Here is a 12,476-nt window from a genome sequence, read left to right as displayed (position 1 = left end):
ACAGGAAATCTATTTGAATTAGTGATTGTGGCTCCAATGGTCAACCCTCCACTAACAATGACAGTGGGAATGGAGAGACCACCAGACTGGAAAGGAAAAAAAGCACACACACACACACAAAAACAAAACCCGGGGGGACAGAGGATCAGGGTAACTGAAATTGAGAGACAGAAAGAGAAAGAGTGGAACTGAAAGGATTATATAAAAAAAAAAAAAGACCTGACTACTGAGATAAGGAGAAGGAAAGATGGAGTACAGAGAGGAGAGGAGAAGAAAGAGCTGTGGAGATAAAGAGAAGAAGGAGAGTAAAGGAGAGCGGGAGAGATAAAGACAGAAGGAAACGGAACAGAGGGAAAAAAAAAAAAGAAAATGTATAGACCCAGACAAATAGGCAGAGTGAGAGGGAGGGGGAGAGAAAGGTGTATGACTGATAGAGGGAACAGAGCGCAGCAGAGCAGGGCAGCTCTCAGACGGCTGTCTAGACAGTGTCAGGGGAGGTGTTGCTGATTAATGATGCACCAAAATCCGTCCACCCCCCCCTGCCACACACACACACACACACACACACACACACACACACACACACACACACACACACACACACACACACACACACACACACACACACACACACACACACACACACATACACATACACACACAGCCCCCATCACTGCATCTATCAGCCACCCACACTCATTGGCTGCGTCTCCCCTTGTGTTTGTCTCTCCATGGCCTTTTCTTTTTTTCCAGGTCTCTTTGGGTGCTTTAACATTGACACTGTTTTTTTTTTTTTGTACCTCCCTCCCTGTCCTCTTGCACCTCTTCCCTTCTGACTCATTTTACCTGCCTTCTCCCGTTTTTCTCTCTCTATCCAATCCTTGTGTCTCTTTCTTCGCCTCCTTTAGTTGTGTTTACACGCAATGGTTTTAGCTGGCAGCATACTCCAAATGACAGAAAATTTGGTGTGTTTGTTTTGGTGCAAACATGCCCTTTTTAGCCCACACCAAGTGCTACACTTGGCTCCGATTGCCAAAGTGTGCGCAGACCGGCCAGCTAAAACTTCTCACGCAGCCTCAACATACTATCGTCGTCAACTTATCATGTGATCGGTTGTGTTTTGGAGTGTTCTTTGAACTCTGTATTCTTTGTTTTCCCAGTGCGTCTCTTCCCACCGTGTCTCGTAAGCTCTTCCATCTGGCATGGACGCCATTAAGCAAACAGATCACCAGTCACAGTGAGTGTACTGGCATTTGTTCGTGGTTATGTATTCACGGGTCTTGCCAAATTGCGATTTTGTTTGGAGTATATTGCCAGCTGTACCCAGTGCAACTACAAAAGCTTCAAGTCGTGGATGATCAAATATTTACAAACCCCCAAAATTCCAAGATCTTTGCGCCCTAAGAGTTTTCTCTGTCACCACAGAGCAATTGTACAAGGGTGAGCTCTGAGAAAAAAAAACTAAAAAACTAAGAAACAAAGAAGAACTAAGAAGAGACAGAGATTTCTTTTATTACAGAGAGGGAACATTAGACAGAAAAGATCACTGAGAAGATTCAGGTCTTCTTTCTCTCAGTTTAATTCATTTCATTTGCCACCTTTATAGCCTACACTTTGTGCACTGCCTCTGAATGTCAAACTGCAGCAAGTTATCATCTTAAAGTGATTTCCACAAGCTGTACAAATTAGATTTTAAAGGAATTATAACATTTTTACAGCACAGTTTGTTTTATGGCACAAAACAGGAAGGAGGAGCTCCTCTTTCAGAACAAGAGGCCATCAGGTTTTCTCCCAAAGGCACAAAAAAAAAAAAATCCTACATAATGAAGCTTTTCAGTGAAGCCACAGAGGTGGGAGAACAGACACACTGGGAAGAAATCCATGAAGTCATGGTAATACTGGGCTAGGAAAAATTTGAATGTGACCATTAGCATGAATCATAGACCACCAAAAAAAAAAAATCCTTATGATCTTTTTTTCCAAAGCTACATGATGATTTGACTGAAACCAGCATCTTTTAAACTAAAGCCTTCGGTGTGACAGTTAACACAACAGATAACAGTAATGTTGTGTATTGTTCAAAGCAGATTTGTCTGTTTGTGCCACACACCACCACAGTTTTTAATTGATAAATAGTTACAATACCCAATCATTAAAAGTGCAATCAGGCCGTTCACTCAACTAGAACTGAAAGGTTACTCTTTGTAAAATATAGATATAAACTTAATGCTACATTTATCATTATTGAGATGTAGTAAACGCGTCAACTTGTCATGCTATAAATCGCGGATCATATCAGCCCTACTCAATACTTGATAATCCAGCTGTCATGGTGCTGTAAATATCTGAATCGAGGTAAATACATTTTTGAGAGCAACAGTTCACGGCGCTGAGAGTCACCACGGCTATAAATATCAGACACTGCCACAGCCCCACTGTGATTAAGGCTTGGCCATGGGTTTAACGGGGGTCAGGGGAACGGTGGTCTTACCTCCGAGGCACCTTGTCGAGAGCCGCTGTCTGAAGGCCACAGACACCCGTCCTAAACATCGACACAGACAAAACAAAGACAGAGGCTAAGATTCAGAAGCTGAAGCTTGTAAACAAGTTTGTGTTTGAGCTTTAGGGGGATTTTCACATATTTGTGTTACTAAACAAATATGTAAAGAAAGTATATCTTTATTTTCTAATGTTGATAAAATGCATTTTTTGAACATTTAACACGTATTTGACATTATGTGTTTAATGCATGTTAGATTCATTGTTGATAGTGATAAAGCTTTAGAAATCAACAGCCATTACAGCTTTGTTGTTTGTTACATCGGTGATGGTTTTTGATGTGAGACCATTAAGCTGACGAAACAAAACTTTCTCCCTTACAAAAAGGGAAGGAGAAAAAAAAAACAGACACACACACATATACACACCAAAATGAAACAACTTAATGAGAACACAAAAGATGAAACAGCAATGCTGAGAGACGCCTGGTGGCCTCAAACCCAAAATCCAAAGGCAGACGGCTCCCGTCTTAAAAATAAGAAAGATAAAAGCTACAACAAAGAAACGCAACTATCAAATAATTGCAGTTTCCCTTAGTCTACATTTAACTTGAGGATCTTTTCTCAGACGGCACAGTCAACAGTATTTATTGGAAAAACAGAAACCTGAAAAGGAAGACAAACATATAAATTCTGGTTATTTAGGGGCAAGGGCCATCCACTGTTCTAACAAATTACACTTTCACTGCTGCAGGGCTTTGTCAGCTTGTTGCTTTCTGATGTTGCATTTACGGCATTTTATTTTTTATTTTTATTTTTTTGCTTTTGTCTGCCGGAGTGGATTAAGAGAGGGAGAGTGACAAATCTCCATTGACTCTATAAGGTAAGTTTCTTTTCAGCAATGGCGGACAGTGGAGACGCTGAATATTTCCATACACTGAAAGACAGTACCATCAGCGCTGCAGTGTCGCAGGGTTTTCAATGTGCTTTTTATGTTAAGAAGCTGAAATCAGCCACAGTCAGGACGTACATTATATTTGACTGAGCACAGGCTTCACAGTTTGCCAGCTAAGGTTATTAGAGCTAAGGTATATTTGACAGTCACCACCAAAAGTTGTTTGAAAATTTTTCTACTGTCAGTATTGCAGTGTTATAATGAGTCAACTATAGGGCTGATACACATACATACATAATGGATATGGAAGTCAATTGCTAGATGTGTATCCTGGATTTAAATTACTGGAAGTGTATTCAGGTACGTGAGACGATGGGAAACAGGAAGCATTGTCTTTACGCCACTTTTGAATTGAGCAGACCATTACAAGATAAATGTCTGTCATTTCTGTTGTGAAGGTGCATGGTCGTCTCATACTGACCCTGTTCAGCTGTACAATGGTTTGAGTGACACAACTTTTGCATGTTATCAAAACCTGTCTTTTACCATAATAAAAGATCAATAGAATTACACTCACAGCCAGGTAACTATACCATGTAAACAAACTGAGCTATCACAGAGGATGGGGTAACCCCTATGGTTTATATTCAATCTGATCTGTTTCTTCCCTAAGGAACTATTTGAAGCTACACGAGTCACGTGACCAGCTATGTTTTTGACCCCTCAATGTCTATATATGTCCATATAATATATGGGACTCTGGTGTCTGCTTCTGTTTGCATAATTTTTGCTATGATTGGACGCTACACAGCAGAGTGACAGGAGAGATGAAAAAGAGGAGATGAGGGGGTTATTAGATGAATTTAAATGATCTGTAATGGGGTAACTAGGCTGATCCTTTTTTTTTTAGATACTGGTCTAGAAGCTGAATATATCAATGGACCAATAATTCTGCATCATATATCATATTCTGTACCTGAGCCTATTTCAGTGGGAGCAGTCTGGCAGTGTGCGTATATGCAAGTGTGTACGTGTGTGTGTGTTTGTCCCAGGGTGTCGCCATGTCAGTATGGGGGCAGTGCCGCTGCTGTCTAGACAGCACTGTAGTGAATTAAACATCAAGGTCTGACAGAGTCTGGCTCTGAAGGAACCAATTCAGCAAGTTCACCTAACAGACTGGAGCAAAGCTGTTACCTCAGTGAAACTGGGACAGAGACTCTGACTGGGATGAAAGGATTCATTTAGCTCAGTGCAGCTTTACTGGGAACAAACTGGTAAGCTATGTTTGTCCTGCTGCAGAAATAAAGAATGTACTGTCACACTGACTATGCAGGGATATTCAGCGAGAACAGATGAACAGACAGACACATGCACAGTTTTTCCACTCACTATCAGTTGAGATCAAAATGTTACTGGCATGGATGCTGAGAGAACAGCACTGCCAGAGCAGATAAATACAACCCGATACGGTTTCTTTCTTTTTGTCTTATTCTCTTTCACACACACACACACACACAAAGTCATACTGACCTGCTGCAGGGCATGGTCGTGCCTGCGGGCCTGACTCTGCCTTGTAATGAAAGACCAGGTGGAGAGCTTGTAGTGGTTGAGCAGGCAGATGATCACCACCACCATCACTGTCATCACCACGATAATGATGACGATCTGAACAAACTCCAGTTCAGCTGCACAAACACACAAAAGGAGAGAGGTGGATGAGAATCTATCAGATGTTTACAGGAGATGCAGGTTCAAAATAACCCACATCATTACAACAAACACAATAAGGTACATTTCAAATAACATCACCAACTTCACCTAATATGTTACGCACAATTTCAGCCTCATTTTAGGCTATCTGTGTGGTATAAAAGTAACAGCAAATCTATGAATACTTTGGTTTTTATACTTGTTCAAAAAGTTCAAACTAAAAGAAAAAAATGCTAACAGTCGTCAGTACTTGGCAAATTTTTTTGGCTTGTGAATCTTAGGAACAAAGCAAAAATCAACTTAAGACACCTTTCACAAACGTTTACCTTCTCCAGTTATCAAATCTTTTAGAAACCAGCAGGGGCATTCAGCATTTCATGAGAATACAGCAAAGATGAGAGAAAAAATAAACATAACTGCTTTTTTCCCTTCATACCTGACCAATCTACAATTACAAAGTTTAGTCCAATACAATCTTCTCAGTCTTTTTCACAGAAGATGTTTTGACAAGCCACAGTAGGAAAAGCACAGGTGTAATTTAGCTGCTTTGGTTTCAGGGTCCTGGTATTCACACTGTCACTGTTTACCGTCTCTGTTATTTTCATAAGATGAAAGAGAAAGCATTCTTCAACTCCATGACAACTGAGGAACCTGGGCTTCATCTAATGATGACCATGAGACATGATCAAAAGCCCCAGAGTAGCTACTAAATGGCCCTCATGGTCAGATTGTTTTTCTCAACTGGGGAACAATGTTTTAGGGTTTTAACAGAAAATATTAAAGACTTTTTTAAGGAGCCACTGTTCTAACACATGTTCACCAGCAGGGAGCAGCACAGGTCAACTCCAAGTCAGTCTGTCACATCCTGAGTGTATCCGTGGTTTGGATGTGTGTGTGTGTGTGTGTGTGTGTGTGCCTTCCTTGTACAGAACAAATCACAGGAAAGATGAGTGTCGGGACTGTGGTGTCCGTCCCAGCGTACAGTGGTTTCTTTGTGGACACGCTGAATAACTGTGGTGTGTCTGTCCTCAACAAACGACAAAAAAACAATCTGTGATACATCCCACACATACAGATCTGGGATGACCTCCCTCCCATGCTGCTGGTCCCTTGTTCTTCATTTCATCCTTTTAGTCCCCCCCCCCCCCCCCACACACACACACACACACTCTCACCCACTCTGTCTCTCTGAACCCTTCCCCTGTCACCACTTGCCCACCATCTCTCTCTAACCTGCTCCCTCCATCCTCCTTGTTCTTTCTGTTCTTGCACTCGCTGCCTTCATCAGTCTTGCCTCTTGCATTCCTCTCTCACCCACCATCATTCCTTCCCTGCGATTCTTATTCTTCATTGTCTCCCACTTTCTTCATCGGCCTATCCCTCCTTCCTCTGTCTCCTCCGCTCCCTCCCTGCCTCCCTGTCTGCAGTCTGAGACTCTTTTGTCATGTGTTGTCGGTTTGTTCTGAGCAGAAGTCTTGACCTTGTCTGGTCTTGGCACCCAGTCTGACCTCTGACTCACACCCTTACTCACGGCTGGACACTCACTCACTTGTGTGTGTGTGTGTAGTTTCCTGTGTGTGCATCTGTACAGTCTGTGTCCTTGTGCGTACGTGAAGCTCTGCAAGAACAATACACAGCGTACACTCAGCTATCTGAGCTAAAATGCCTGCCTCGATGCTGGCAGACACTTTCTCCACAAAGCTCTGTACAATTTTTGGAGTGTGTTACCCACAAGCCACCTGAAGACTGTTTTTTGACACCACAGTGATGAAATCAGGTAAAATCAAGAAAGCAGTGTGAGAAAATCCAAAAACAAGAGGAGACGGTCAGAGTTAGAAGTTTGATTACTGCGGGAAAAATAACTTTTTATGAGAAATATGACAACGTGCAAGAAACAAAACATTAAAGAAGGAACCATCACAGTCCTGCTAAAGCCAACCTATCCCAGTCTCCCCAGCCTCAGTAATCCTTCCCAGCTTATTTGTCTGCATTAGGGTGGGTTAGTGTCGAGCCTGAGCTGTAACGTAAACCGACCCAAACCTGCCTCTGTTCCACCACAGCAGCCACAGAGGACAGGGTGGGGTAAGGCTGTGAGGAGGAAGGCCAACTAGCACAAACCACATGGAAGGAAGAAAAAAAAATGCTGTGAATGGAGACAGTTGAACCAACTGACATTAACCACCACAGAGCAGAGGAGGCGCTTACAGTGCAAAACGAGCTCAACAACTTCTCTCCTCCGAAGAATGAAAGATACTGTGAAGTGGTGAAGAGTTAAACAAATGATTGAAACTCATCTCATTGATTCATTTACTACAATGATATAACAACAGCAACAAAATAATTCACTAAACTGCCCTTTAAATCAATTTACAACATGTTCGGTCCAACATTTAGTATCTAAGGTGGAAATCATGGCCTGACCCAACCCATTACTCACACCAGACATTTGAAACTGAGTTTTTGAGCTCTTCGTCACTATATGAGTCACCTAATGTGGAACAAGTAGAACAGAGGGGACAAAGTGGAGAGTCAAGGTACAGAACCAAAACCTGAGCTAAATTACCCTCTGATAACATCATCAACCACACATAAGATCAAAGAAGAGGTGCGTTCTGAAAAAAAAAAACCCCAGTGAACCAGGCCTGTAGAGCCAAAAATTCACCTAACAAACCACGAGGGAGAGGGCTGGGGTAAGGTTACACTCCAGGAACCAGTATCTGAAAACCTATATATAACGCCTTCCACCTGATTTGCTCAGGTCTGGTAATTCCCTACATCGCTGATTAGGCCTGTGAACATTAAAAGCCAAGTGATGCCTACACATGGCCCACAGTCATAAGGCAAGTGTATGACCTCTGAGCAGTTCAACCAAGAATGGAAGTTCCCACATCAGACTGTTTTAAGAGACCTGATGAGGTAAAACTATACCTTGTTTCATGAGAAACACTACAACCATGAGGCTAAATGCTAACATAAATACTATAACAGGAGCACAGTGATAGTGCTAACATGCTGATGTTTAGCAGGTGTAATGTTTTTCATTGATGTTGTAAACCAATACCTTGGTTTAGTGTGTTAGCATGCTAATATCTAAATCTGTTTGGTCATGAATCAAACAATTGGATAAACTGAAATTTTGACCTCATAATGGCATTAAGTTAAATGTCAGATGATTACAAGTTATGGAGGAAAAAATATTTCATTGGATGAGGGAAAATTTTTGGCCAAGGTGATGGTGCTTTCTAAAAAGACAGGAGATCACTGAGGTCATTAGGAGTCGTCTTCTGGAGACTATAGATGTCTGCACAAGATTTCATTGTCAATTCATCCAATGGTTGTTGAACTATTTCAGTCTGGACCACAGCAAGGCTGACACACTGACACTGCCAACCAGCAATTTTAGAGAAGAAAGAAAAAAAACCCAAAACTGTCTGTGTGCATGTGTCTCACTTTTGGACATAAAAGGGACGGAACCAGGTAAAGACAAGAAAGAAGTATGTGAAAATCCAAAAACAAGGTGCTCATTTTCATGTGCAACCCATTACTGGAATGCTATTAAGCCACAACCCCTCATCTCTCCTGTTCTATAACCTAAATAAGCCTGACAGCAAACACGTGGGCTATAGCCTGTTGACTTCATTTTATGTTTACTTGTAAAACATCATCAGCATAGTGTTGACAGACTTGTATACACACAACACACATATACATAAGCCTGACGCATTATGGAAACAAGTCCTGTGGGCTGATGAAGTTAAAACTAAAACTTTTTGGTCGCCATGAGTTAAGGTATGTTGGGAGAAAAAAAAGGCAGCAGAATTTCATGAAAAGAACACCTCGCCCAACTGCGAAGCACGGGGGTGGATCGATCATGCTTCAGGCTTGTGTTGCAGCCAGTGGCACACGGTGGGGAACATTACACTGGCAGAGGGAAGAATGGATTCACAATTAAATACCAGCAAATTCTAGAGGCACACATCATACTGTCTGCTGAGGAAAAGGTTGAAGATTAAAAGAGGATGACTTCTACCACAGGATAATGATTCTAGACACACCTCAAAATCTACAGTGGACTAACTAAAGAGGAGCAAGCTGAAGGTTTTGCCAAGGTCCTCACTGCAGTTTTTAAACCCTCATTTTGAAATCGGCATCATCCTTAAGAGTCCTGTACCTGCTGGGCTCAAATCCCGGTCCCCAGGTTAGGAGACACTGCTCTCTATGGAAAGAAAATGTGTTGCAAAGACGTTAACACTACCAGGCTGCACATCTCATTCAGGAACTTCAGCCACTACCAGCCTGGGCCTGTGTGCTTACCGCAGCAGCCACAGGGAGGGGACTGAGGGAGGGTTTCATTCAGAGAACAGCATTCTGGGAAACCAAGTCATCCAGGCTCTTCTGTAAGCCTGCTGGATAAATATCACACACTCTGCCCTTCTGCTGTTGTAAAACCACACAAACCAGATGCCTGACTCAAAGCTGTCTTCGAAAGCACAGGCGGGGATGTTTTTACAGCAAAATAAAAGTGCTGCAGTTGATGGCCCCTCCTCTGAAAGTCAGGGAGGAAGGAAACCAGAGGAGGAGTCGAGAAGGGAGGAAGGAAGTGTGGGGTGGAGGAGAGATTAAATAAGAGAGAAAAGAGGCAGGGGAGAGGGGTGGCCTATCCTGCCTGAACCCCAGAATCCATCCAAGTTCAGAGGCTCCAGAACACAGTGTACAGCACAGACTCTTGCAGAGGGCTAAAGAACAGTGTGTGCTGGCAGTCTGCATTACCAGCACCAGTCTGATGTTATTACAACAGTAATCCACTTGTCAAAACAATATCAGTCCGGCATCTGCAGCACTCTTATTCCCTCAGCAGGCTGAATAATTTGCATTGCAAGCCAGCCACTCTGTCAGTTTTTTTTTGGTTTTTTTTGTGCTGTAGTGAGGAGACAGGCCATCAAGTTTATTAAAATGAGAGTGACCGTTCAGAGGGTTAAACTACAGGGTTAAACTACAACTCCTTCAAACATGTGACAACAATCAGCCATTTACTAAGTAATTTACCAGCTACAAAGCAAGACATACAGAAAAGTTGCTTAACCTGAGGAATATAAATCATATATACTGTCACAGTGTCTGAAAAACTTCTTTTGAAGCAGAATCTACCTAAATTTGCTGACAGCAGTGCTGCAGGAAGACTTAGGTTCTCTGCTTTTTATTCAACTGGATCACTAAAAACTGTTTGAGCACTTTTTGATAACTTGGGTTTGTTTTGTATCTGTAGGGTTGTTTTCCCCCAAAAGGTAAGGCTACTCTGTAGTGAAGGTATTAACTATGAAAAGCCATTTTTATTAAGGAAAATAATCTGATCAAGCTACATTGGTATTATGTTTACTATGATATGTGACAAAGAGAAGAGGTGAATCGTCCCATCTGAGAGGATGGAACTATATATCTACATATCCCTGTGTTTTTTTATCGCTTTTATTTTGACAGTCAACAAAGGAGCGGCGACAGGAAATGAGAGCAGGGAGAGGAGGGATGATGTGCACCAAAGGTCTGCAGCTGGACTTGAACCCTAGGATACCGGCTTTCACTACTTGACAGATTGTGCTACAGACATGTATCAGCCGGTGCTGAAAAGTACAGAGGTTTGATACCTGGTCCCTATCAGACACAATCAGCAAATCACAGCACACAGCCACCAATCACAGCTGCCGCAGCTTGTCCCAATTCAAAACGCTAAACACAAAGAGAGAGTAAACAGCATAGAGAGGCAGTGCACACACACAGGGACCCAATGATGGCCCTTTGACCTTGGTGTGGGAGTGTGTGTGTGTGTGTGTATGTGTGTGCGAGAGTGTGAGAGAGGCCAACAGGAGGTCAGACAGTTCAGCTGACCTGCCAATGAAAAGAAGCCGTCAGACATGCAGCAGACAAACAGACACACGACGGCAGTCACTATGAAGAGCACAACACTGTCTGAGGACGCATTCCAACATGTAGAAAGGCCCGAGGTTGTCAATGATGAATCATGGCTCATTTACATGTTACAGTCAGTAACATGGGCGTGCGTTCACTTCTTTCCCCAAGAAACAGTGCCCATCGACTACTGCTGACAGGGCGTTCTGTGAATTATCCAGACAAACCAGGACAATATTTCTGGATGGAGTTGCCAAATTTTAAATGTCATTTTTCTCCATGATAAAACCAACACCAAAGAAATGGTTTTGTTGTGATATGGCTGCAGACAGTGGCATCAGCAACTGAACCCAACCTTCTGATGAATAATAACAGTAATGGAGACCACGATCGGTTTGATTGGCTGAAAGACTGATGAGGTAACTACTTACAAAACTTCTTCTAAGGGCTGTCTGCCTCTATATCGTATTCTGGGTTAGTAACAGTCTTTTTCAGTGCATAGCTCTCCATAACTTGGACCCACTCATACTGTATGTCTGATTTAAATTCATTCCTTCTGGCAATAAGAAACAGTTAATGCTGGTGAAAACTCACTTCTGTGACTAATGAGGGCGTACAGGCTTACCCCGTTTGGCCCTGAAATGAAAATCAGGCTAATGGCTATCTATAGAGACTTCACACACTCAGCTGGTGCCTCTAACATTGTTATTGCTCAATAAACTTAACATTTGAGCCTGGGTGCCCTTAGACGCTTCCGAGAGAAAAACAAGACCTGTTTAGTTCAGTTTGCACAGAGGAGCATCATTTTGTCCAAAGCCACGAGAACGTATTCTGTGATTCAGGCTTGAATGTAGATGTGTGCTGACAGTAGAGCGTAGAGTGTGTGCAGGGAACGGCTCCCTAGCTGCTTGCAAATTCGGAGTAGGAGAGCTACTCCCACCAGCAAAGGAAATGCCTTTTCTCCCAGACGAAAGAGACTAAGCTTCAGCTGTTATGAATCCTATCTTGCAGCCAAGCAGCACACAGCCCCAGAGGTAAAGCAGCAGGTTACGGGATGGCCACCACAGTCAGTAAAAAAAGAATGCAGCCCGATCAGGCACGTTCTCTGGGAGATGACATGATGGCACAAAACAGGAAATGGCAGCAGGATCTTCACTGAAATGACTGGGATTTATGTGTTCCCCTAGAAACTAAGAGCTTGGCTAAATGTGGAGGCAGCAAGAAAGGTGCTTTTTTATTCTTTTATTTTACCTAGCCAAGCTTAGCTCAATAAACCCTCCAGCTGGCTTATTTCCTCTGCAGTCATTTCCGCTTCCCTGCTGCACTCCAGAGCTACATCTCAGCCATGGAACCCCCCCCCCCCCCCCCCAACCCCCAAAAAAACCATTGTCATGGTCACACCTGGCAATCAAAACTGCATTTTACTGTGAAATGCAGCACTTCCTCCATGACTGACAGAGGAAGCGTGG

The 12,476-nt window shown here is 42.8% G+C and overlaps 1 protein-coding gene across 2 annotated transcripts in view; it reads right to left on the bottom strand.

The window, feature by feature from the left end:
* The window catches only part of LOC121185948 (low-density lipoprotein receptor class A domain-containing protein 4-like), a 123,319-nt gene that overhangs the window by 7,712 nt on the left and 103,131 nt on the right, over positions 1–12,476 (bottom strand). For both annotated transcript variants that reach the window (XM_041044488.1, XM_041044489.1), the window contains 2 exons: positions 4,924–5,078; positions 2,492–2,542 (listed from right to left, as the gene is read on the bottom strand). In XM_041044488.1, coding sequence (XP_040900422.1) covers positions 2,492–2,542; positions 4,924–5,078 — 206 coding nt within the window. The remainder of the gene's footprint in view (positions 1–2,491; positions 2,543–4,923; positions 5,079–12,476) is intronic.

This window comes from Toxotes jaculatrix, chromosome 8, assembly GCF_017976425.1.
Source record: "Toxotes jaculatrix isolate fToxJac2 chromosome 8, fToxJac2.pri, whole genome shotgun sequence".
Taxonomy (NCBI): domain Eukaryota; kingdom Metazoa; phylum Chordata; class Actinopteri; family Toxotidae; genus Toxotes; species Toxotes jaculatrix.
This window is presented reverse-complemented; position numbering and strand designations above follow the sequence as displayed.